Source organism: Callionymus lyra, chromosome 15 (genome assembly GCF_982586985.1).
Source record: "Callionymus lyra chromosome 15, fCalLyr1.hap1.1, whole genome shotgun sequence".
Taxonomy (NCBI): Eukaryota; Metazoa; Chordata; class Actinopteri; order Syngnathiformes; family Callionymidae; genus Callionymus; species Callionymus lyra.
In genome coordinates, this window is record NC_141832.1 from 25,284,239 (window position 1) to 25,311,388 (window position 27,150).

At 39.2% G+C, this 27,150-nt stretch overlaps 3 protein-coding genes and 1 long non-coding RNA gene across 4 annotated transcripts; 2 read left to right on the forward strand and 2 right to left on the reverse strand.

Annotated features, from left to right (window-relative positions):
* Nucleotides 1–4,452: 4,452 nt before the first annotated feature.
* rfx1a (regulatory factor X, 1a (influences HLA class II expression)) lies at nt 4,453–13,130 on the reverse strand. The gene is made up of 18 exons (XM_087808822.1): nt 12,988–13,130; nt 11,666–12,037; nt 11,383–11,492; nt 11,203–11,298; nt 11,023–11,108; nt 10,524–10,947; nt 9,881–10,062; nt 9,639–9,758; nt 9,436–9,569; nt 9,244–9,362; nt 8,902–9,008; nt 8,661–8,812; nt 8,421–8,518; nt 7,872–8,021; nt 7,494–7,702; nt 7,046–7,199; nt 6,930–6,975; nt 4,453–6,856 (listed from the first exon to the last, which is right to left on the reverse strand). Exons 2-18 carry the CDS (start codon nt 12,015–12,017, stop codon nt 6,696–6,698), a joined length of 2,700 nt encoding a protein of 899 aa, XP_087664948.1. The 5' UTR covers nt 12,018–12,037; nt 12,988–13,130; the 3' UTR covers nt 4,453–6,695.
* Nucleotides 13,131–16,637: 3,507 nt separating this feature from the next.
* LOC148065569 (relaxin-3-like) lies at nt 16,638–17,275 on the forward strand. Its single transcript, XM_087809335.1, has 2 exons — nt 16,638–16,831; nt 16,988–17,275. Exons 1-2 carry the CDS (start codon nt 16,672–16,674, stop codon nt 17,263–17,265), a joined length of 438 nt encoding a protein of 145 aa, XP_087665461.1. The 5' UTR covers nt 16,638–16,671; the 3' UTR covers nt 17,266–17,275.
* An 844-nt stretch (nt 17,276–18,119) lies between these two features.
* On the reverse strand, nt 18,120–19,799 carry LOC148065570 (SCAN domain-containing protein 3-like; the record flags this gene model as incomplete). Its single annotated transcript, XM_087808396.1, is given in 1 exon segment — nt 18,120–19,799. A coding segment is annotated over 1 exon segment (1,680 nt), but the record flags the coding sequence as incomplete, so codon positions are not given.
* A 4,238-nt stretch (nt 19,800–24,037) lies between these two features.
* LOC148065571 (uncharacterized) lies at nt 24,038–27,140 on the forward strand. The gene is made up of 3 exons (XR_015713404.1): nt 24,038–25,936; nt 26,039–26,114; nt 26,195–27,140. It is a non-coding gene; the product is annotated as an uncharacterized LOC148065571 (long non-coding RNA).
* The last annotated feature ends 10 nt before the right edge of the window (nt 27,141–27,150 follow it).

Consider the following 27,150-nt stretch of genomic DNA (forward strand, 5'->3'; position numbering starts at 1 on the left):
TGTTTGTTTGTCATTTACCGCATATTGAAGGAGGGATGAAGTCTGCGGACATATCACGCGCCCCCGGGACGCGAGCACGCGCGGACGCAACTATCGTCTGCTTGAAGCGTGAACCCGTCTATACCCGTCTATACACGGTTCCCTTAAATCCACGCGTGTCCGTGGAAACATGAGCGTCAGGATGCAGGTATGCGGGTGGGGGGCGGGAGAGGGGGGGGGGGGTGGCTGCTGCAGAAAGCAGGAGCGCGCGCGACAATGCTTGTGAGATAGGGGAGAAGGAGGTGGGCTATTCTTAGCAACAGACATTTGGAAATTAATGGAGGAAGAGAACATCTCCCTCCCCTCGCAAATATATTTTTCTGTACACCCCACCCCCTCGTCCTGTGCTACCTTTCCTCCACTTGACTCCCTCACATCCCCCATCCGTCACTCCCAGTCTCTCCTTCTTCTTCTGATCACCTTTTATCGTTTGTTTTATGGTTCCCTTCTTTTAACACTGTAGTGTCCAGTTTTCTATTTCCTACCTTCTCTTTCTTACTTCATTTTTTTTATCATACCCCTCCACCCATTTTCTCGTCCTGATAATGAAATGTATCTGTCTATTACTATTGACTTCACTCTCTTTGTCTCTCTCAACAGGAGCGTTTTATTCCATTATTTATCAAGTTTTTTTCTTCTGCATTTCTGTTAACTCATCTTTATTTTACTTTTCCCATTTATTTATTTCTTCTTTTGTATTCCCCTTTATTTTAAAATATTTTAATTTCCAACCACTATCCTTTTAGTCTCTTTTTTGTATCTTCAAGAGTCAGCCGTGTACAAAGACATGGCTTACACTAGCAAGAACATGTGACGTCCTCATCCCTCCGCCTTGAAGAGGCTGCCGCCTCTCCCTGGGGAGCTGGGAAGGCAGCTGCATCCCACAAAACATCACAGGACAACATTGCTTCTATCTATTATGTGGCCTAATTGATTGACTCCATGCTGGTGAATGGGAAAGGATTACACACATACAGATTTAAGGGGGAGCACCATGTTAACTCACTCCTGGAAGCCTTTAGCGTACATATCGATATCACTGCGACCCTACATGTCCATCCCATACACGGACGAGGGATTGTTTTTCTTTATGACTGCCTAAGCAATGCTGCCATTCATGTTAAAGATTGACCCCGCCACATGGCCACCGAAGACATTTTCCTTCATGGACACAGATAAATAAAAAAATACTTTTTTGATTTAATGGAATAATACAATTTGACACAACCACATATGAAATAAGGTACAGTATATGGGGAGCTATCCAGTGTATGAAAGCTCCGTTCCATATCTGAGTCTAAACACACGTCCCCCATACATTACACTATTACTACATATTGTTGACATATCACCTTGGGTGTGAGGACGTGTTGACATATGAGACCCATTTTGCATGTGGAATTGTTCTAGATCTTTATCTATGACAGATGTGACCAATAAAATAACACAGTTCCAGTGAGTTTAAAGGAGAAGGCCTTGAAGGAGTTTCTTGATTCAATGATTCATAAGTTTGAATAATTTAATGCTTAGATGCATGTAGAGCACTCCGCCCCTACTGAACTCGCTGCCTCACAGACTTCATGCAGACTCCCTTAGGCTTGTCCATAAAATTCACAGTATAATTAGGTGATAATAAGAGGGAAATGACAATAATAATTTTAAGGAAAAATAAAAAAGGATATTATCAAAAATCAATTAAAAAATGTAGTCTTGTTAAGTGTCACTACAGAGCCCATACTATTTTTGTAGTCAGTGTTTAAACGTGTTTAGAAAGAGATTCCTATGTGCATAGCTTTGGGTCCTGGAGAGTATAGGAGAGAGTAGAGCCTGGACTAATCTCTGCAAGGGTCAAAACATTGAGTGCTAAAGATGAGTGAAGTTAAACTGATTTAAGGTAATGAAACAATATTGAATTTTATTTTGACATTTGAGAAAAAATGAACTGTCCCTTTCCTCTCACACTTGCATAGCCTAGAGAGACTCAAGGACTATGACAATACAGTTATAGCTAATAGGAATTGATTTATAGAATTTAATTGAAAACAGCTATTTCCACTCCACAATTCATGCAATTTATATTATTGACAAGTTTATTATCGGTAATCATGTTGTTCAAAAGGTAGCTCAGGTAGCAAAACATGGCATTATTAGGTGATTCACTTAACATAAATATAGTCAGTATGTAACAGAAATGCAAACCCTCACTATTAACAGCTAATATAAGATCTGAACAAGCAAAGTCTGAACAAGCAAAGTCGAGTGAATTGAGGTGGATTTGAGAAGTAAAACATAGAATAGGAAGGTGTAGCTTATAGAATTCATGGAGTAGGCTACTCCTCCAAATGTGTCTTTTTCACACTTCTACTATAAATAATATATTAGATTTAGATTTATACTTGGAAGACGCAGTTGTGTATATTCTATTTGTAATTAATCTTTTATTATTTTCTATAGATGTGATTGCATCTTATGTGTCAACCATCCATGCATGGGTTTAGTAACAAAATGGCAGCTGTAATGACAACAGACGAGTCCCTCACATGTGATAGCTGGTGTAGTTATTCTTCTGGTAATACTGTGTTTAAATGCATGATTCAACAGCAGGCGTAATGATGCCTCTGGGACATGCTGACCAATGATAGCGCAGTGAATCATAGAAGTGCACCAACTGGGAATGAGATTTAAACTCCAAACACTCATCGTGGTTCAGTGAATGGGGCGCTGGCGGCGACAGCGTGGCATCTAACAATGAAATGGGCATCACGTCAGTGGCATTTGTGTGTGTTGCAGGACGAGGATGGGAGGGGTAAGAGTTTCATTGTGGATGCTCAGTGACCGAGACCAACAGCAGGCTCAGAGAAGGAGCAATAATAGTCCCCATACATACATGCTTGCGTGAGACTTCCTGATAAAAGCAGAAGTATTCTGCTCCTGAGCATGCTTGGTGCAGAAGCCGCATACAAAGTTGAACACTTGTGTGTTTTAACCTGCCGACTACAACAGCGTCGGCAACATGGAATTGTCAATCATGTCTCCGGGCATCACTATTTCCTTCATCCTCATCTGGTTCAACTCTAAAAGAACTTCATCTGTGTGTTCAAGGTCGTTCCCTTCTGAAACGGGGTATACATCAGTCATAATATCATAAACAATTTCTTAATGAAGTTCATGTGCAAGGGACTTCACCGTAACTATGAAACTAAAATGAGGCACAGAGAAACTAGTAAAGATTTTCATGATGAATTTGATCTAATTCTGAACAGGTTTGTTGTGTAACTTCAGATGATAGAGAGACAGGTTGGTACTGATCATGGAAATCTTCACTGAAGATCCAGTCAGTTAGTTTTTAAGCAGCATTTTTAGCATTTAAATTGACCAAATTGAATCATTGATGGAAATGAGCTTTAGTAGAATTCGTTCACTTATGTTCACTAATTTTGCTGAAAGCTACTTGCATCTTGCACAAGACTAGAAAAAAAAAGAGAGAGAGAAGGAAAGAGGGAGGGGTCACCTGTCCTTAGAAAGTAGGCCAGCTTTGTTGTCTCTTCTGGGGGTTTTCAAGTTAGGGTGAAGCCAGTGTTCCATGTAATTTGTTACCAGAGAGTTTTCTTATCGTGTCTAAGCTTTTATTTTTGCACATAGAAACGTATGACTGATGACATCATCATGGGGATGATATTTCTGAAATCAGTTGTTGCAATGACAGAAAGTGCAAGAAGAAAGGGGAATGTATGTGTAAAACATATCATTAAATAAGGATGTCCGTATCTCATTTATTTAAAATAAATAAATAATTAAAAGGGTTGTTATCTTGAACAGGTTGCTTTAATTCAGTCAGGTTTTTTACGAACTAAATCCAAGTTGTTTTTTTCTTATTTCTTTTCTACAATTAAACAGAGGTTATAAAAACCCATTTTCATATTCTCATGACCTGTAACACAAAATCAGTTCTTCTGTACAGTATGTCACAACATTAGGATACGAAAATGTGTTTCAAAATTATGGTTGAAAACAAGCCTCCCAATAAATATTAAATACACCAACAATTGTCTGTCGATGCTATTTTAAGGCCATTTTCGTTAATAGCAAATGATGTCAAATTTCCAAAATAGGTTAATGCTGCCACCACTTGGTCATCCTCTATTGCTACAACATTGCATCAATGTTTTAGGTGACGATCAGTTATATTACTGATGAATCATTTGAAAAGATAAAAAGCATATTCACAGGTAACCAAAGCAAGATATTATTAGTATACACATTGGCTGTGGTGAATGATGTATATTCACATTGATATATGTTTTCTAAATAGCCAAAGAAAATGTGATATACAAAATGTATGACCTTTTAAAAGCAAACATGTCTTCCAGGCCACCCACAGATGATTCTTGAGCACAATAAATACATGAGAAATTTGTTTTCATCCTTTAATTTATACTTTTAAATTAAAAACATATTAATTGCATTATACCACCTCCAAAGGCACAGTCATACTTATAGCAGACCAAATCCATAAAACACTGCCACTGACAACATAGTTCTTTGTATCTTGGGTCTTTTTATAAGTTACAAACAATGCACTATAAAGATGACTCCACTTGACTGGGTAAACAAAGACCACCCTAGGCCGTTTGGTAAAAGCCTACAGTGATATGTACTTAAATGTGGTCACATTAAAAAGTCAACGTGCTGGTTTGAAGGTAGCAAAAATCATAAAAAATAAGTAATCTTAAGAAAACATTAACAATAATGCATTAGGGGTGTTTGAGATGCAAAAGCAGAACAAAGGCATTGTCAGGGAAAGTTGAGATGTTTTGAGATGATAGGGATTCGTAAAATATACATGATGATCATTTACATGATAAATGAAAACTGCATTAACATTATTGGAAAATGGGGAGAAAGTTCAAACGATGTGCAAAAGAGGCATCAAATAAAGGGGTAACAAACTGAACATAGTGTCACGATGAAATCAATAAAGCACACCAGGTTAACAATGTGTAAAAAACACAGCACCATACACTGCACAGAAGGTTCACTTAGTCTTAACATAATTCAATCTACAGCAGAATGTAGAAAGTATAAGACCATTTCACTCAGGCACGAAACGATAAATTAAGGATTTTTAGGAAAAAAGCAACATGGTTTTGCAAACATAGGAACCGATAAACACACAGTCAAAACAAAGGTAATGAGGCACAAAGGACAATATGAATAGGAAGAAAGTACTTTGAACATAAATATACTCAATAAAAATATAAACACTTTGTCAAACATTAACATGACTTCCATAAAAGGCTGATTTTTGAAGGTGTTTTTAGCACAGTTGGGTCTTGAACTGGCTCAGCTGTAGATTTTGAAGGACTATCATTAGACCTCTTTATTTATGATATCAGCAAGTCCAAGTCTTTTTGACCTTAAGAAAAGATTGACTTGTGTTGATTAAACAAAGAACAAACAAATGGCAATGATCGATCAGGGTATGCAAGTGCTTTTATGTTTTGTGCTCTAGGACTTGTGATCTTAAGTGAGGAAAAAAAATCTCTGTTCAATAAATGCCTTAAACATTTGGTTTCTGCACCTCAGAGCAAAATTACTAAAGAAATGTAGACAAAGGGTGCTACTGTGGTCATGAATGGCTACGTGTGTCCTACACCAACAACGTCATACCATTGCCAGCATGAACCAAATCAGAACATATCTGTGCAGAAAACACTGACAATATTCACCAGCTTTTAATGATTGATGGACTTTTCTTGGTGAGGCAAAAGTTCCATATTGATATTTTACCCTTATGTGTATGCGTATATGACACATAAAGTCCCTTACTCAGGGAGAAAAAGTTAAATAAGAGAGTAAGGATTTTTGCAGCAAATATCGAGAGAGCCATTCTTCGTAGCCGTTACTTTTCTACTTTTTCTTTACGTGTGCAGCAGCTGCGTCAGGCACTCATAGAGCACAAGAACCATTCTTTACAGGCAAATAAAAATCCAACTGGAACCACACACACGTCATTTCATTAAAAAGGAATAGAAAATATACGAAAGTAAACAGTCGACAGTTGACTCACGTCATCAAATAATTATTTTTCACTTTCAGCACAGAAGCAGAATTTGTTCGCACAAAAAGGAGCCAGGAAACACACACATAGGACAATATCTAAAGATCCCCAATTGCCTGCAGTTTTCCATGAACATCTCATTGTTCATCATATTTGATTACAGGACAACACCTTCACACTCTTGCGCTGTGACGTATCCCTGCACACATAGACACACATATCACAGTATGTTTTAGATCACTTCGATATGGCAGTGATTCTTTCCTAGTGTGAGCAGAATTTTCTCAGCAACGAGACATTGAGGTTACAAGTTGCAATGACAGAAAGACATGCTCAAATTAAAGATTCTTTTTTCTTTTTTTTTTACAAAGTCAACAACTAATGTTTCAATTTTGGTCAGAAGGAGCCACATCCCGTTGTGTGTGTAATCAATGGTGCAGTTTGTGAACACTGTGTGTGCTCACAGGTCGAAGGAATATGACACACAAAACAACAAAACTGCACACAGTTTAAAACAAGCGCCAGGTATATAAACAAATGCTTTATGTACATTTGTGTGTGTGATCTGTGTTATTAACCCATTACTAGCGTTAGGCTAGTTGTCGACTGATCCTGTGGTGAAGAGGACGCGCTGGTCGGTTCTGGCAAGCTTAGCGGGAGGCTCCAGGGACTCATCCCCTAAGACTGGGCCATCTGATGGAAGGGTTAACTCTTGACCGTCATCATCACTCTCCTCCTCTTCTTCTTCTTCCTCTTCTTTTATAAACAACAACAGATAACATGAGTCTAAATAGGAGCACGATGCATAAATCATTTGGCAGGTGTTTACCTTTGTCAGGATCCAACTGGTTCAGTCCTCGGCCTAAACTGGCAAACTGTTAAACAAATCAGACAGACAATTATTTTTACAAATCAGAAGTGTGTTTGCCCAAGTTGTGAGTATACCTCTCCCATGACTGCAATAGGGGTCTCTCCTTTGGCTTGTGCTACTCTGTGTTCGATAAGGTAATACATGTACTCATCGTACAGAAGGCGGATCAAGTGAAAAGAACCAAAACTGGCTGCGCTCCGAAGGGTCAGGTCCCGGATCACCATGGAACTAGATATTAGACACGTCATTATTAATAAAACCTATATTTATACATTTTTCCTAAATATCTGTTTCTTTAAAGAAACTTTAATTTCTTTCTTTCAGCGAAAATAATGTAGAATTTCTTAGCTTTAGGCCTTTTAATTATTGCAATCACTCAGAGTAGCTAATGCATATAACTAACACAAATGTGATCAGGATTATAATTCAACTCTAACAACTTGTTTCAAAGAGAGAATTGTAAGGCTAAACTGTTACATTTTAAGAAAAGTTCACCCACAACACTCTTAGGAACTGACTGACCTGTAAAATGACCACTTGAGCAGGAAAAGCTTAGCAGCTTTGGGGAAGGTAGGACTGTGTTGGTAAGGCTTGAGGACTTGGGAGACAACACCATCGAGCCATGCAGCCCACTGCTCTAGAGAGTTCTGCTGCTGGAGGGTCAGCTTGAAGTCCTGCTCTAGCCTCTGGACTACACGGTCTTCACACCGACACACCCAGGATGCCTGCTCCTAGAAAAGAAGAAGTTAGAGTCATTAGAGTCTATTAAGAAGAATAAGGAATGTTTTGTTCACCAACAATTAATTACAAATGAAGGAGAAACAAGCAAAGATTCATCAGAAAAAGGCATTTATACAATGAATCCAACATTTCCTTTGTATGAGTTCATTGTTTTCTTACCTGAACATTTGCAAAATCAACACGATTCAAGTCTGAAAGCATCTGATTGATCTGAGCCGTGTTTTGGAGGACAGCACGGGCTGCCTGAGCCAAGTGGTTCAGACTCGTGTAGCGTCGGAGCGTCTGGGCAAAAGCATTAGCTGAGGTGACCTATAACATTCAAAGGACACATCGCAGTGTTATAGATGATATATTTGACTGCCGTAGAAATGTGACATGACGCGTGAAGACGAATTTTAAAAACGAAAAACTGACCACAGTGAGAGAAGGAAACCACAATCGATGCTTTTGTTTTGGACTTTCAATTTTGCAATATGCATTTTTCAGACACAATTTGAATGGATGACATTTTATTTATTTGATATTTCCTCCTCATTGGCATCTTTTATACATCACTGATCAACAACCAAGCTTTATACACGTATATATACAGTATATAAAATAGTCCTTGGTAGTATCTTTGTTCTTACATGTATTGGTTGTTTAGTGAGCACCAGGTTATCTTGGTGTTGCTTTGTCGTATCGTCGTATGAGGACCATTAAACAAACCTTGATGCGGACCATTTCTTCTGGGATGTTCATCATAGCATTTGTCAACCAGCTCTCCAGGCTCTTGGCAAAGTTCCGAATGGCTTGAGTTAAGGCACCTAACAGAAGAAAAACAACAGACTGGTCACATTGAATCTTGTGTATTTATTCTCTTCAACAATAATTGAAATTAGGCAACATATATAATAATACTTGATGGTATGTTAATTTAGAATGCATATCAGTATAATGGCAACATACTGGGAATAGGACGGAGAACATCAGGGATAAGGATCTCTACCAGGCCCTGGTATAGACTGTTATCACAGTCGCGGCTCCAGCGCAGCACTGGTTCATATTTACAAAGCAACACCAAGCAGGATTTTGGGAGGCGCTTTTCAGACTCGTCGTGCCTAAAAGACACATCATAGACATCTCAATTTCACAGTAGTGTTAGGCTATTGATTACGTTTATTGAAACAGAATCATCTGGACCACATACACAGCTGATGTGGCATCCCCAGCTTGACTCTGGCTAAACCTCCAGAATGTTTTCCACAGCGTCTCCACCAGCGTGAACTGCAGGTTGACCATCACATCAAGTATGGCCTGAAAAAAGTAAGACAACATTACTTACAAAAGACCAATTTTAACACATTCAGGAGGAATATTATGCCAGCTAGATGCGCCAGGAAAAGCTTGAGGTAACAGTTGAGCAAAATGCCACTTAATATAGACGAAAGCAATACGTCTATGCAATATCGGTTGCAATAGTGAAAACTGGTGAACTTAATAGGACCATAACACCATAACAAGCCTTAAAAACAAAATGCTGGTTAATCACCTCACAGTGTTCTCTGTACAAAAGCTGAAAGCTCTTTATGTGCTCAAGCTCAATGCCTTCTGGCAGGGACTTTCCTTGAAGGTCAATGTCTGGAAATTCCGGCAGTGCTCTGGACGCATCTGGACACAAGATCCACCGTTTAGAAATTCTGTTCAGAGTTTTGAAGATTTAAACCAAGTTTCACTAACTCACCAAGGAACTGCTGATACTGCTGGACTTGAGTGCTGATGTCTACATGTCCCAATCCCTGTTGCTGTTGTTGCTGCTGACTGGCTCCTGGTGCTGTTCCATTGGTCATTCCCTCCACCTTGTGCACAGGCTTCAATCTATAATTTGGGTTACAAATGACTATGACAGGATAACAACTTAGAATGTCTGTGTGAGGATCAATCTACCTTTGCTTTTGTGAAAAGGGCTGCTGCCTCATGGCCAGATGTTGTTGGTCCTCCATTAAACGAAGTAAAGAAGAGCCTGCTTTGATCCTCAGTCCATAATAGTGGTATTTAGAGTTTCCCCTGTGAGAAGGAAGATTACATTTTTACACATTATTTATGTAGGGCTGCTCACATAAAGCTAAATTCAGAAAAACAAAAAAGAGCAAGCTTAATTCATTAAAGTCAATGTATTTTTATAGTACCGAGTTCCCAAGCGTCGTGTACGTAAGCCCATGAACACAGATCGTATGAGCTTTCCAAAAGAAGCGGCGTTCACTGGCTCAAGCTTTTGCTCCTGGCAATGTAGCAAGTAGTGGCAATAGAGGGTGGAACGCGGTAGACTCACTCCTTCCGCCGTCTCATAGTTGTCCAGCAACCACTGTACCTAGCACACAGGGAATGAAAGAAAAACGAGCTGGAGCAGTTAGCAAAGTCAGGAAAAAACAACAAGATTATTTTGTGTGCATGCATTTGATGAAGTCAAAAACAATGTAAAAATGTTCACATCCAGATATATACAATAATGCAACTCTTGAAAGCATTTTCTGAGGATGGATCTTCTGATAAATTTGAGATGGAAGACAAAAAGTGCTGGAGCATATCAGGTGAATGAAAATGGCCTTCATCACACGCACTGTTATAATATGAAAGTGATGATGTCATTGTTTTGTTATAAGGTTATAACAAGGATATTAGTTAGTTAGTTAGTTGACCCTCATAAATTTGAACTTTATATAGTTCCTTTCACCCCCACAAAACTATGACATCCTTATTGTGAGCCACCAAAAGTGTGCATGGATGAAGGAAAAACAAGGAGAAATGGCTGTGCTTGGGGCCTCTGCATACCTTCTTGTCTGCCGAAGGAACGCTACTCTCCTCGCCCTCTGTAATACTCACAGTGGCAGGGGAGGCACGAGCGTTGTGTGTATAGTTCTGACTGTTGCCAGCGGTCCCACCACTGCTGCTGCCGAGCATGTAACCCCCCTGGATCACATAACTTCCTGTCGTGCCACCATTTGTGCCAGTGCCATCTCCTGCCCCATTGGTGGTCCCAACTGTGGACACCACAGTGGCCCCTCCACCAGTCGCACTGGTGGGCTGGGCTACAAACATGGAAACCCCTCCAGTTGTGCCCGCAGTCACAGAGACAGTAATAGGTGTGCCGGGGGTGGTGGCCTGTGAGCCTGAAGTTGGTTGAGCCTCATAATACTGGGCAGCGGTGGTCTGGGTGTACAGCGGCGTGTCGGTGTACGGAAAAGCACTTGAGCGACTGAAATGGAGAGAAGGATACATTAACATATGTTTTTATGGAGTAAACAAGATGATTTATGACTTTTGTTCTTACATTGTGCTGGTGGTGTAGTTGGTATCCCCCTCCACATACTGCACCTGATTGCTGTAGACATGTTGCACAGGCACTGATGTCAGCTGCTGAGAGATTATACACAACACCAGTTTAACCTTTGTTAAATATAACCCCTTAAATGAAGAAGGAATTGTCCGATGATCATTATGTGTCTCTTACCTCTGGGGTGATGTGAACAGGCTGAAGACTGGTGACACTGAGCTGAGTACCAGGCTCAGTCTTGGCTATTTGAGATGTTGCCTGTACCACAGATCTCTGATCAAGTACACACAAGAGTATATATAAGATGTCCAGTATTATTTAAACTAAAAATATTTACAGTTTATGTGTGTCGTCTACCTGTTGGACTGTCTGCACTTGCTGAACAACTTGTGTGGGAACTCCAGTTTGCACCACAGACGGAGGAGGACTGGTGTCTGATACACTGTCATTAGAGTGTAGTGAGCCTTCTAAAGAAGGAAGACCTCAAAATCAGTCATTTTAGATGAATCTTAATGGATTTTTGAATTAATTAATTCACTGAAGGTGTTTTATCACTGCAGACATGTAATTTTAGCAAAACAAAGTGTCAAAAAGTGTAAAGATGCGTAAGTATGAGGGATATTGAGAGATGTAGTCTTACCTGTAACAGTAACCACAATGTACTGAGGAGCACTTTGACCATTTCCAGACTGGGTTGGCGAACTCTGGATCTCTGCCGTCACATACTGTGTCTGCGCCGGTTGGGCCTGCACCACGGTTGGAGTCTGTGTTACAGCAGAAGCCTTCTGAGAGGTGAGGGTGGCTTGTTCTGTTGTGGAACCCTGGCCTGTGGGCGTGACAACAGTTGGCGTTGCCACTGTGGTTTGAATTTCTGCCAAAAATTGAGGGGCAGTGGCAGGTAAAGAAGCTGTATCGGACGGTCCAGCAGTAACAGCCACAGCTCCTTGGGGTTGGGCCGTTGGTTGGATCTCACTTACAAAGCCTGAGGCCATTGTATTAGATGGAGTGAACCCTGGTTGGAGGACAATAAAAAGTAAGGCACAATTAGATATGCAAGAATTTAAGATTATACAATTATTAGATCTGTGACTAAACGAGGTGTTTGACTTTGTAATATTCATTTGCAACGTACAATAACAGTTATTTAAATACGTTGATCAAATCAGAGTGAATGTCATATATTGCATAGGAATTCCCCCTTAATGTAAGATTTTTTAAATAATATTCACGGCTGGTTTTATTTATTTTCTTTACTACTGTAGACACTTCCATCATGACCAGTGAATTAAATACCTAACCTTTTAACTGCAACCCATGTGCAAACGTGCTGTTGGCCACGCCCCTTTACTCTTTATGGTTGCAGTATTCCCATATTTTTGCACGAGGTAGCAGGTTATTTAGACCTGTGTCAAATACCTTATTAATAATTAATGTTCGACTGACGGTATGCTATCTTTACTGGCCTGAAATGCTGTGCAAATGTTTCATTTCAGATCTGGGACTTCGTTAACATGTAAATCCCCATGTGTTTATTACCCATTCATAACCTGTTCTTCAGATGAAACGACGTTTATTCGATCGTTTACCCAGCAAGCTGCAGCCAGGACACAGCACACCCATGTCGTGACAGAACAGGCTGCATGGTAACACGATTAGCAAGCTAACTGGTCTCTACAACAACCGCCATTTTGTACCGTTTGCTTTTGACATCGCCATAACAACGGCCCGCTTGCATCTGTGGCAACGTCGCCATGGCAGGGACGATTCCGTGACACCCCGATGTACAGCCTACAGCCAAGAAGCTCACTTAAGAAACATACCCGGCATCGACTATTGACACAGCGGCTCGGTTTGAAGGCTAGTGCGGTGCAGCCTGATGCGGCAACAGACAACGAGGGTAAAGAAAAAGCAGCACAGCTCAGCTATGGTCGTTATTTTTGCACCATGTGTCATGAGCTTTACCTCTGGTTTACCTGTGGTATTCCAACCAGTAAATATTCTTCTTTTATGTTTCAGGCCGATTCTGTTGTTGTTGTTGTTGACTCTCGTTGCTGGGTTCTTGTCGCCAGGGCTACCGTGGCTATGGCGCCTCGTCCTCACCAGGGCAACTGTTGCTACCCACCCACTAGCTTCCCCCCCCACTTCCTCTTCCTGATTGGATAAGCGCTGCCAAATTCTCTTAAAGAAACAGTGTCAAGTTCATGTACTACGAAAAACCTCCCACGCCCATCTGCTGAAATGACTTATTTTATAAATAAATTATTTGTATACTGTGTTTAATGTTCGGTAATATATTGTTTTGTTTGATCATTTTTGTAGATCTGGTATTTTAATCAAGGTAGTATAGGTCTATTTGTATTGGCTCATCTTTCTCTGTTTGTTATAAGATATAAAATGTACATATTGAACACATATTATATCGAAACATAATACAAAAAATACTTAAGTTCAGCTTAAGTTTATCTAAAACCCTGTCCCTGATATTAAGCAGCAGTTTTTTTGTGTTTTTTTTCAAGAAATGCAGTATTTTTGTGTATTTATAATGAAACACATTGTCAAATATATTTAGTAAGTTAAATGACAAACTTTTAATCTTATTTTAGCATTACCTTTTGTTATATGTTTACTTTAGACTTAGATTGTGTCATCTTGTTCTTTCTTTTTATTTATCTTTGTTCTTGTTCTTATTTTTATGAATAATCGTCTGTATTGTATCTTCTTCATTCTTTCTCTTTATGTCCTTGTTCTTATTTTGATTTTTTTAATAAAAAATTGCTGTATGTATTGGCTATTAGAAAAACAATCAATAAAGTTTTACCTTACCTTACCTGTATTGCTGTGTCTAATTGGAAAAACAATTCTCCTCCTGAGGGATCAATAAAGTTCTACCTAAACTAACCTAACCTAAAATGAAAATACATAAATTCACAATAACAATAACCAGTCGAGTCAACGAGTGGTTCTTAAACTCATTATCATTCTGCCAATAGTTGACCATGGCTTCTACAACAGTAAGTTTAGCATATGACAGAGTCCCCAAAACCACTACTTGAACCTGGTCTTGTGTCATGTTGTGAGATGCTTGTAGTTTATTGTAAGTATTTGTATAGCGCCTTTCTCAGACCGGGGTCACAAAGCGCTTAAACAATCAACAAACAATACACAGTAAAAATACATACTTTTAAAGGCCAAGACAACATAGAAACAAACACAACAGACCCAAAAAAATTAAGAAAATGCCTGCACAAATTCAAAAGTCTTGAGATGCGTCTTAAAGGAGACAGTAGACTCCATCAAGCGCAAAGAGAGAGGAAGATCGTTCCAAAGCTTAGGAGCAACAGCCTGGAAGGATTTCTCTCCTCTGGTCCTGAACCGTGTGCGAGTAACCATCCGTAATTTACGATCTACAGACCTAAGAGCCCGAGCTTGGGTGTAAGGCTGGATCAGATCAGTGATGTAAGGATGAGTCTGACCTTGAATAGCTCTGAAAGTAAGAACTAGAATTTAATAATGGATTCTGAAAGATATTGGCAGCCAAAGCAGAGTTTTAAGGATCTGAGAAATGTGAGTTCTTCTACTAGAGCTGATCAGAATTGTATTGTTTATTGAAGATTAACTATTTGATCACAATGTAGTTATGTTTTGTGTCTACAAAATGAAATATGAATACAAATGAGGGAAATAATTACAATAGATTTTACATAACACTATTAAAGAAAAGCTATCCAGAAAACATGTTCTCCCTGGCAAAAGTACCTGTAATTGCCAAATTGACAATTATGCAATAAACTTTTTATTTTCATGTTTAAGACACCTTGAATTGAAAATAAGAAGCTTTTGTGAAGGACCAGCAGGCTTGGATGCAAGATATGAAACAACATAACACTTAAGCTTCAAAACGAGCCTTTAATACAAAAACTAATACTAATATAAATTGATACACTTTATTATTGGTAAACAGATCAAATTTATTATCCACCTCCTCTTTTAACAGCCTTTTTAGAATAACACAGCACAGACCTGTTAGGTTGCTCTTATATCTGTATCCCAGTTTCACTAGTTAGTGAGTTGTTGTTTTGATTGTTGTTGCTGTGAATTAGTTGTTTACTATTAGTGAGTATTGTTTTGATTGTTTAAGCGCTTTGTGAACCTGGTCTGGAAAAGGGCTATATAAATACAAATTAATTACTTACTTACTTACTACATTACATGAAGCTGGACTCACTGGTGACAGTTGCTGAGAGGAGATCACTGGACAAACTACTGTCCATCATGGATGATGACAGTCATCCTCTCAACACTGTCATCAGTGAGCAGAGAAGCAGATGGAGCACGAATGCTTCTTCCCAGATGCAACACTAATAGACTCAACGACTCATTCATTCCACGGGCTATAAGATTGTACAATTCTGAGTTTGGGGGCAGAAGTGGAGCGAAAGTATCATTATGTTCTATTCTATGTTAGTTTTTGTATCCTTTGTCTTTGTTATTTTTCTTTGATTAATGTTCTTTATCTTTAGACTTTGATTGTATCATCTTGTTCTTTCTCTTTATTTCTCTTTTTTCTTATTTTTATTTTAATGAATAATCGTCTGTATTGCTGTGTCTAATTGGAAAAAATTAATTTCCCGAAGGACACCTCCTGAGGGATCAAAAAAGTTCTACCTAACCTAACCTAACCTAATAGCCATAACAGTATCTTGTATGCTACAAAGCATTGTCAGATGTCAGAGTGGCACCTCATCAAAAAGGCCTATTTTTTGCTTGTTTAATTACACATTCACCCTCACCTTTATAATTTCCTAAATGAGCGACCTTCTACAGTGTTGATACACAGATAAAGTTGGTGTGATTTTTGGTCTGACTCATTACAAGACTTCTATGTTATCTTACTTTTGAAATGTCACTCGTCCCGTCTCAATTTGCCCTATTCACCTTTTGGCATAGAGCTGAAAGGATGAGCTGTTTTCAAGAGTGAAACAGATAATGCCCCACTGGCACTGAAAACACAAAACAAATGCATACTAATTAACAAACACAATAATGTCAATATTTACATTTCCTCTGTGTCTAGTGTCATCAGTGGTATGTGGATAATGAAAATCCATTTTATCACATGTTTTTAACCAAAAATAATGATCCCTGTTATTGTTAAATCTAAAGGTAAATATCTGTTTTTAATATTTCTACACTCTTATCTCTCAAACAAGGTACATGCTTAAGGTCTTGGGCTTGTCTTGGTTTCAGAGATGTCTTGGTATAGTATTCGTCTTGACACTCTTTAGTCTTGATGTCTTAACATTGGTCATAAGCTTTCACGACAATTATTAATAGAGATCTAGATGCTGTTGGAGAATTTCATGAAGTTAAAGCAGTCAAAATGTTAAAAAATCTTTTCAGACCATTAGAGAATAGATCCCTCTGTTATGCTTTGTAATTATTCCTCCTTTTCTATTCCCCATTATTCCTAAAGGTCTCCGACTGTATCTCTTAGACTGATCTCTCATTCCGACATGCATACACAATGTGACGATTACAGCAGGGTTCCGGACCACTTTATATACCAAACCTACCTCATAACTCTTGGAAGAGAGAAAGCTACACAGGACTTGTTACTTGATCATTGGGTCTTTATCTGTTAGCACTATGTGGAAAGCTGTCATGTTTGCATTTTGTCTGCTGGTTGTTGGTGTTCAGAACTTTCAACACCCCAATTACGACGTAAAGCTCTGTGGACGTGAATTCATCCGAGCGGTCATATTTACCTGCGGAGGCTCCCGCTGGAAGCGCTCGTTCAAAAGTGCTGGTGAGTAATTATTTTTTATTTTTCCTGTTTAAGTTTTTTTTTTTAGTTTAAATACAATGTTAAACCTTTTTTTATGTTTTGTTAAAACAACTAATAAAATGGTTTAAAAATAGTGTTTTGTTCATCATGTACAATCATGTGGTTTTCCTTGCTCAGATCTTTCTGAGGAACTACTAAGGTCTCAGGAAGACTCACTGGACGCCCTGGTTCAGAATCCATTAGACGGTCTGCTACAAAGGAACAGGGATCTGGCATTCACTGCAACGGAAAACAATAAAAGACGCTTTAGCAGGCCAACACGATCCTATATCACTGAAGAGATTCTGGAAGCCCTACGCAAGGCTGACCGCAAAGGCCGGGATGTGGTCCTGGGTTTGTCTAATGCCTGCTGTAAATGGGGCTGCAGCAAAAGTGAGATCAGTGCTTTGTGCTGAGAGAAAACACATCATTATATACATAGCAATCCATATTTCATTGAAATTTGTTTGTCCATCTTATCATAAAACAGTTTCCCTTTCCTCATGCAGTTTAATAAAAAAAAGCTGAAAAAAGGAGTCTTTTCTTCAAGCCAAATCTGCTTCTACCACTGATTCTTTTATCGAGTTTGGCTGGAGCCTATATCCCAGCTACTGCAGGCGAGAGGCAGGACAACCTGAACCAGTCTCCAACCTGTCACAGGGCACACAGAGACACAACCAATCATGTACTTGTTTAAGATACGGTTATTTAATCTGTTTTAACTAGTCAAATTATTGTGCTATCTCTGTAATATACAGTATTTTTATTTTACTCTGTCGGGGGAGGGTCCTTGTAATGTAATATTACGTCTTGTAGTCATTACACTATGTAATAAAAAGGTAATATTTGTGTTCTGACACATCGTTTCTGAGACATCGCACAAAGACCAAATCTGCTAACATTGAGCCAACTTTACTGAAGTCAGATGTGCACATTACATACATTGTTTGCATATAATGTGTTGGAAAAAATTGGAGTAACATCCAATTTGGAGTCTGCTTCCCTCACTATGAGCATTCAATGAGATACAAACCCAGCTCTATTATTTAAAGTATCGTCTAATTCAGTGGTCCCCAACCTTTTAATCACCGCGGACCGGTCAACGCTTGGCAAATTTTACCGCGGCCCGGGGGGGGGTGTTGGTGCGGCGCGTTAGTGCACCGACCCTTTGAGAGTTACGTGCGTACGTTTTACATGCCTGCACAGATACAGATACACCACAAAAACTAATATAAAGTGCATGGAAATTTTTACTCACCATAATGCCAAATCAATCGGAGCCCTGCGCTTGTTTTTCTACACAGAGACGGTCCCATCTGGGAGTGATGGGAGACAATGACACCCGAAGTGTGTTGCTTATATCCAGTCTACTCCGTTGTTTTGTTTTGGTTGCTGTCACTGCAGAAAACCCCGCTTCACACAGATAGGATGTCGGAAATGGCAACAGGGTTTTCAGTGCGGTGGTGGCGATCTCAGGGTATTCTGCCATGACTTTAATCCAGAACACCGGCAGAGTTGTTGTCTCGAACATAATTTTAAGGCCGCCGTCATTTGCGATCTCCAGCAGTTGATCATCTTCTTGCACAGATATGCTAGATTCACCTGGTTTGTTGACAAATGGGTTGCGGATCCATTCCTTGCCAGTTTGTGGGTCCTTTGTGGTTGGGAAGTAGCGCTCGAACTCCTTTAAAAGCAAAGACAGGTGATCGTGCACCAGCTGGGAGAATGAAGGCTCAGGCTCAGTCTCACCCAAAATCCCCGATAATGTTTGAAACATGTCCAATATGCCTCTGTTCACTCGCCGTCCCCACAAATCCAATTTGGCTTTAAATGCAGCTACTTTATCTGCCAACTTGAAGACAGTTGTCATTTTTCCTTGAAGTGACAGATTGAGTTCATTGAGCAGGTTGAATATATCGCACAGGTAAGCCAGTTTTGCGACCCATTCCTCGTCACTGAAATGTGCTGCTAGCGGTGACTTCTTTTCTGAGAGAAATCTTTGCAGCGGCTCTCGTAATTCAAAAACTCTGGCCAGCGATTTCCCTCTGGATAACCATCTTATTTCTGTGTATAAGAGAAGGCATCTGTGCTATGCGTCCATCTCCTCACAAAGCTGCTCAAACAGGCACGAGTTAAGGGCATGTGCTTTGACATGGTTAATAACTTTAACGACGTCAGTCAATACGCTGTTCAATTCCTGTGGCATTTTTCGGCTTGCCAGCATTTCCCTGTGAATGATACAATGCGTAGATTCACACTCAGGTGCAACCTCCTTAATCCGAGCAGTTAAACCAGACAGCCGTCCGGTCATGGCAGCAGCTCCGTCTGTGCATATGCCGATACAAAAGGACCATTTCAGTTTTCCTGATATATAACCATCCAGCTACTTGAACAGTTCTGCGGCTGTGGTGTTGGTTGGCAACGATAGTGCACATAACATGTCCTCATGCACATCCTCCTGATAAAGATATCGCACATAAACAAGTAGTATTGCCTTGTTGTCAACATCTGTAGATTCATCAACCTGGAGGGCGTACCACGGTGATGTATTAATCCTCTCCAACAATTGTGTCTCAATGTCTTCGGCTATTTCCTCAATGCGCCGAGTCACGGTACTAGCCGACAGAGGCACCTGTGCTATCTTTTTAACAGCGGCCTCCCCTAGAAGTTCACGGCAAATGTCTTTAGTGGAGGGCAAGATCAATTCTTCACCAATAGTGAATGGCTTTTTAGCCTTAGCAATACGGTTAGCCACTAAGTATGACGCTCTAAGTGCATTCGCATTTACTGATGTGGTGGCCCTCAGTAATTTCTTCTGTCCTTCGTGTTCCTGTTTTTTTCTTTCAAAATACTCCAGGGGCTTGTCTTTTAATCCAGGGTGCCTGGTCTCCAAGTGGCGAAGCAGTTTTGAAGGCTTCATTGCCTCATTAGCAAGCCGGTCGCCGCATATTATGCAGAGATATTAAGTAGGTCTCCTGGTATTGTCTGGTAAAAGTTTTCTTTTTCTTTGAACTCGTAGGCTCTTCTTCTGTCTCTTCACTAGGCCTTTTCCCTTTCGCAAAAAAAATATCCAAAGACGTCTGTTTCTTACTCATTTTGCTAGCTTGTGGGTTAAAATTTGGCGCACAAGTGACCGGGATGCAAACGAGCGAATCCGGTAATTTTTCAAAATAAAAGGTTTTTCAAAATAAAAGATCGTTCATACTCTGATAATAAATAAAACGGATATTATTCATTATTTCTTGTGCGGCCCGGTACCAATTGATCCACGGACCGGTACCGGTCCGCGGCCCGGGGGTTGGGGACCACTGGTCTAATTGACAGAACAGTGTTCTATTGCCATCATTTCCTGTACTATTAACAAATAAGATACCGTTTAGGATGGTGTGCATCAACTGGGGACAATCAGTTTTGATCTTAAACAAACAAGTACGGGATAAGTTGTCCCAATAAAGAAAGTACACTGGGGTAAATTGTGCTTCTAATTTAAGTTGAAGTAATTGAAATATAATGGATCATTTTATTCTCACAAATGATAATGTTATATTAAAGCAAGATCAATTCACATCTAATTGACTCACTCCACTCACTGTGGAAATGCACAGCAGTCCGGTTATTTTGGCTCACAGTAAAACTAACATATCATTATTTCTGAACTTTAAGGTTCCATTCTGTCCAAAGATTTGTATATTCGGAGACACCTCTCAACTTCCCCTACGGAGAAAATCACAGACCAAACGGTTAACTTGTGTATTTATATTTAAAGGGCACCTAATGTGAAAACCCAACTCTCCTGACTTATTCACATGTTCTAAATGTTGAAGTCGCCCTCTTTAAAATGCAGTAGGTCATTCATCATGACGTTGCTCCGTTTTGAAGTTATTACTTAATAAAGTTCTCTCCCGTCTGAAATCTCACCAAACGAGATCACCGTTTATATTAAACATTCTGAGGTCACTTTGGTGGAGGTTTCCTCCCCTAGAAGCCCTAAATTGTAAATGTACATTAAGCAGCAAACCTTATTTTTAGAATTCGTTTTTAATGTACAAAACGGGAGTTTCAGGGCTGAGTTGAAATTTACGTGAGTACTGGAATGCAACTTGTGTTTTTGTGACCAATCAGAGCAGAGTAGGCTTGGTTGCTCAGACAAGATTAGGTCTCAGGTGAAACGGAGCATTTATAAAGTGAGCGGGGCTTAAGTGTATATTCTAATGTAAATATCTTTATTAAATGCCTGTTTTGTGCAAAAATAAACATACTGTTGAGTATAATAGAGGTACTAGATCAATTTAGACACTTAAATGAGCACATTAGGTGCCCTTTAAGAAAAAATCCTGCTGACTCGGAAGTCAAAGGAAAGCATCAACATTAAAACTTAGAAAGGTCTTTGAACGGATTAATATCAAATGAACTCTAACTTTGATCTAACCTGGACACATGTCCTTGGGTCCAGGTTAAACAAACAATAAACAGTCACAGTCTAAATCACTGGGTGGGGGTGATGGTGGCTTGCCGGGCTTCGTGGGCCTTCTTCTGGTTCATCAGCCTTAATAATTAGCTTAGATAGCAACACAATGAACCCCTTTATAAACTGTCTGTTTTATTTAGCTGCGATGATGATCGATCTACGTGACATTTGTCAACACTAAACGTGAGGTGACGTCACACATGCAAATGAAAAAGGAATTTAGGGTGTGAAAACAAACAGTGACAAAGTCATGATCCTATTCTTTGTTAAACGTTCAATTTATTTAACTTAATGCATTTATATTGCCAGATTACAGATGCGCTCGACACAACACTTGAGCTACTCTTTCAAAATAAAGGGAACTTTAGATTTTTAAGACATCGACAACTTAATAAAATACTTGTTAATTTTAGAAAAGGCAGTCACAATGAAGAATGCACATTTAATCTGTATTCGAGGTTTATTTTTTACACACCTAGGATCAGATCAAAACATGCCTATAGCTGATTTCGTATCATGTCACGTCATTACTGTATCCCTCAGCCTTGCACGGAATGTAGTCTCTTCACACCACAGGAATAAATCAGATATTGTGCTTGTTTGTTTAAAAGCTCCATAGGAGAACATGCCGAACAGCGACTTCAATACTTGTTAATTGTGGATGTGTGCTTGGATAAAGACCGAGACCAGTTTTGTAGTTTAAAGCGTCAGTCGTCTCCCAACCTCCGCATTCCACACGCAACTTCCTCCAAACCCCCGGATGTTGATGTCACACTCAGTCACCAGAACTACAGCGTTTTGTGCTCATGCTTCTGCAGTAACTTGACGGAACAAGGTGCGGGTCACTCGTCTATTGAAGTAAGATATAATTAATGCTTTAAGTTATTATGTTTCATTACCTGTAATGTAACTTTCTATGGTGTGTTAACAAGAGAGCTAGTTCTCTAAAACACTGAATAGCTTTTTAAATTATAATGCAACACACGTAATTTTATTTTTATTTTGCAAGCACAAAAATAGATTTATATTCCAATAATAGGTATTCTGCATTGTTCCCGGGTAGGTCATAGTAGGTCATTTATTTTATTAATATTCAAGATTTTGATTTCATTTATTCCAGGCACTTCTGCGTATTAATACCGATAACATATTTAACGTGATGAATAAAATGTTATCAGGGAGTTTATTTTAACCGTTTTGAATGAGGGATTTGATCTGTTGTTGTCTTCTTTAAATAAAACAAAAAATAATAATAATGAAAAGTATTTTAAATTCCAAGATAAAGAGGTAAACCAGATTGGAAACACCTTAAAACAATGGATGAATGAAACATGGAGAGCTTATCTCTGAATTCATGATCAAGTACTTGCTTGTGTTGTCAGTTATTACTGCTGAAATCAATTCCCTTGCAGCCTGTTAAGCATAACATTCATTTGTTTCTATTACAGTCTATTACAGTTCTAGTACACAAATCCACCTGTCGCTGAACATGACCAGACAGAGGTAGTCTTTGCTCTTGAGGCTGTTGTACTGGTATACTTTGTCTGAATGTGCAAGTTCTAGCATTTTGACTACTAATAATGACACATTGATGTTACAAACTTTCTTCACTCCTGATTTAATAGAGGCGTTTCTACAAGAACTCCAGCGAACTTTGAACAATGAAAACATCAACTACATGGTAGAAACTCCAGGACCTTCTGATCGGGCTTCGGGTGTCTTCATAGCAAAGGATGATGACTACATACACAGCTAAATTAAACATGTAATGAAAATCTTAATTTATATTTAAAAGTGATCATAATATAGACATCATAATTTTGGTCTGCAGCCAGAGAGACCTCCCATAGATGAGCAAGCAAGCTGAATGAGGAGAAATTGGAACTAGCGGTCTGTCGCCATGGAGTGCTCCTTTGTGTCCTCAACATGTACAGGGGAGAGATCTTTGCCTATCCCTTGTACCTGCAAAAGTAAGTAAACGTTATTTGTAAAGCGCCTTTCTAGACCAGGGTCACAAAGCGCTTAACAAACAAAAACAATATACAGCTAAAATACATGCTTTAAAAGGCCAAGACAAACACAGTAGTCCCAGAAAATCAGGGAAAAGCCTGCACAAATAAGAATGTCTTAAGTTGTTTCTTAAAGGAGTCAGTAGACTCCATCAAACGCAGAGGGAAAGGAAGATCGTTCCAAAGCTTGTGTGCGTTTGCGCTGAACCATCAGCCGATTCTGATCCACAGACCTCAGAGCCCGAGCTGGGGTGTAAGGCTGGATCAGATCACTGATGTAAGGAGGAGCCTGACCATGAATAGCTCTGAGAGTAAGAATCAGAATTTTAAAATTGATCCTGAAAGAAACTGGCAGCCATTGAAGAGTTTTAAGGATCGAGGAAATGTGAGTTCTTCTACTAGAAGATTCTCGCTGCAAAGTTTTGTATTAACTGCAGAAGTGACAGCTCCTTCTTGTTTAGACATGAAAATAAACTGTCAAATAAACTTTTTCTTAGTTGAAGGAAACAGTTTCTGGTCAAATTTCTGTAAAGACTGGAAAAACACTCTATACATATAAATTACAGGTACAAGGGATAGGCAAAGATCTCTCCCCTGTAAATGTTGAGGACACAAAGGAGCACTCCATGTCTACAGACTGCTAGTTCCAATCCCTCCTCATCCAGCTTGCTTGCTGATCTATGGGAGGTCTCTCTGGCTGCAGACCAAAGTTATAATGATTCAGATTATAATCACTTTTGAATATAAATGAAGATTTTTTTATTACATGTTTAATTTTGCTGTGGATGTAGTTCATGAAACCTGTGACGTCTACATCCTTTGCTATGAAGACACCTTCGAATATGGGTTGTTCCTCTTCTGCTTCAGTTTGAAGAAGCCCGATCAGAAGGTCCTGAAGTTTCTACCAAGTAGTTGATGTTTTCATCGTTCAAAGTTTGCTGGAGTTCTTGTAGAAACGCCTCTATTATATCAGTAGTGAAGAAAGTTTGTAACATCAATGTGTCATTATTAGTCAACACGTCCTCACACCCGAAGCGTCATACCATCCTACGCCGTGCAATTTCCCCCTGGCGTCCCTAAGGTGACGTTACAGGGGGGACAAAAACGTCGGTTTTAGCCTACCCAGGTCACCCAGTAATATACAGAGCACTCCCTGACGTCGGATTCAAACGACCTGGGTTACATTTGACGCGTCGCCTAACTCGTTGTTGCCATGGTAACGTGACGTGACGTGTCGCTGTTGTCATTTGGCTACCGTAATTCTAAAACTATGAAGCGCACTTGAAATGTTTAATGTCAACACTGTGATTCTACCCCCGATTGTGCTTAACGACCTCAAACCACTTTGAGGTCATACACGACGACCATAAATTGGTAAAAATAATGCTTAATTTTGATTTTTTGAAGCTTGGATTGTTCACGCATCGCGGAAGTCAAGAGGCTCTCGCGGATTAATACATGCTTAAAAGGTCCTGTAAAAGTGACTATATTGTATATTTTTAGGTGTTTCAACTCTTTCTATGAAAATAGAACCTTTCATTGAGATTGCGTTTATGGACATATGTTTTCTTTTTATTTAGCTATGATTATGAGCGTCTACGTGACGTTTGTCAACAGTAATCGCGATCCTGCAGAGGTGACATCACACACGTTAATAAACTGATCGTGCACGGAATGTAGACCCGTCACACCACAGGAATAAAATGAGATATTGTGCTTGTTTGTTTAAAAGTGCCATGGAATACAATTGTGCTTGTATAAAGACCGAGTTAAGTTCTGTAGTTTCAGCATCAGCTAAAAAGTTTTCAAACTGCCGCACGCCCAACTTACACCAAACCTCCGGATGTTGACGTCAGACTTGTTGTTACTCGTCCCAGAACATGCGTTTTTGTCCTCACGTTTGTGCAGTAACTTGACGGAACCAGGTGCGCGTCACTCGTCTATTGAGGTAAGATATAATTATTGCTTTAAGACTCAGAAATAAGGTTTCATTGCGTGTAATGTAACTTTCTGTGGTGCATTAACACAAGAGCTAGTTCGCTAAAACTTAGCTTTTTAAATTATAATGTAACTCACACACATATTTTGTTTGTTATTTTGAAAGGACAAAAATATATTTATATTCCAATAAATAGTTTGGTATATTGGTAGGTCATGGTAGGCGATTTATTTTATTAATATTCAAGATATTGATTTCATTTATCACTTCCGCATATTAATACAGATAACATATTTATCGTATTTAATTATATAAGTATACGTTTATTTTAACCCTTTTGGATGAGGGATTTGATCTGTTGTAGTTTTCTTTAAACGAAAGAATATATATAAAATAATAATGAAAAGTATTTTAAATTCCAGCATAAAGAGGTAAACCAGATGAAACACCATCAAACAATGGATGAAGGAAACATGGAGAGCTTATCTCTGAATGCATGATCAAGTATACTTGCTTGTATTTATTGATTTATTATATTTAAAAGGGAGCACTAGTATGTTTTTGTTTTGTTTTTGCATGGAAGTGACCTGCAAGAACTGCCCAAAACTCCAGACCTGCTTGACATGAAACCTTTCTCTCTGTGGTTCCTGACAAATGATTTCAAATGTGAAGTAAGTGAGTAATATTTGTAACATAGTGAACACAAACTTGTAAACCTACAGCACATCCCATCATGGAAATAATGTAAAATGCAATTCTATGTTCTTTTCTAGGTGAGATGTATATATAGCATATCAGGTGCTGGACTAACCATCGGAGGTGGAAGGGGTCAACACATGTCAAAAGCAGGTGAGATGGTTACATCATACACACTTTGGTCATTAAAATAGTCATGTTTGGTAATAATGATAAATACATTTCTGTGGCAGGACGCACTGACATGCTGACGCTTCTGGCCAAGGTTTTCTGGGTTCTGTTGTTGGAAACACTTGGTCGTGCCCGTCAAGGTGGTGGAGTTGAAACACCTAAAAATATACAATATAGTCACTTTTACAGGACCTTTTAAGCATGTATTAATCCGCGAGAGCCTCCTGACTTCCGCGATGAGTGAACAATCAAAGCTTCAAAAAATAAAAATTAAGCATTAATTACATCTTACTTCAATAGAAGTCAAGTTACAGCAAAAGCGTGAGCAAAAAACACTGTAGTTTATGGTGACTAACCTGAGTGTGACGTCAACATCCCGGGCTTTGGAGGAAGTTGCATGCGGAATGCGGAAGTTGGAAGACGGTTTAAAACACAGAACTGTGCTGTGTCTCAAATCGCATTCTTGCGTACTCAAAGTTAGTATTTTTGTGCGTAAGTGTGTCTCAATATTTAGTATACGAAATTTAAATTGGCATACTAAAACGCCAACAAAACTAAGTATGGTTCGATGGACACTATCTACCCTAAACAGCCGCCATCTTAGTGACGTTGTAAACGGAAGTTACGACATCAACAGTAGCAGTGTTTCATTTGAGACCTACTATCTGTGGAGAATTTGCGTACTAGTTAGTATGGACACTATCCTGATGCATACTAACTTCTAGTATACTAAGAGAAGTATGCGATTTGAGACACAGTACTGGACTCGGTAAATTTGACTACATTCCGTGCACGGCGGAGGGATACAGTAATTAGGTGACGTGATACCAAATCAGCTATACCCATATTTTGATCTAATTCTACGTCTGAGATGTGTAAAGAATACATCTTGAATACAGATGAAATGCACATTCTTCATTGTGACTGTCTTTTATTTAAGTTGGTGTATTAGAATGTCTTAAAACTAAAGTTCCTTTTTTTTGAAAGAGTAGCTCAAGTGTTGTGTAGCGCAGCTGTA

Excerpts from the sequence above, each read along its gene's own strand:
- LOC148065569 (XM_087809335.1), top strand. The coding sequence starts at position 16,672 with ATGTGGAAAGCTGTCATGTTTGCATTTTGTCTGCTGGTTGTTGGTGTT. Across the intron at positions 16,832-16,987 it reads GCGCTCGTTCAAAAGTGCTG|ATCTTTCTGAGGAACTACTA; the intron begins GTGAGTAATTAT and ends TTCCTTGCTCAG.
- rfx1a (XM_087808822.1), bottom strand. The coding sequence starts at position 12,017 with ATGGCCTCAGGCTTTGTAAGTGAGATCCAACCAACGGCCCAACCCCAA. Across the intron at positions 9,570-9,638 it reads CCCTTTTCACAAAAGCAAAG|ATTGAAGCCTGTGCACAAGG; the intron begins GTAGATTGATCC and ends CCCAAATTATAG. Across the intron at positions 9,009-9,243 it reads TGTACAGAGAACACTGTGAG|GCCATACTTGATGTGATGGT; the intron begins GTGATTAACCAG and ends TACTTTTTTCAG.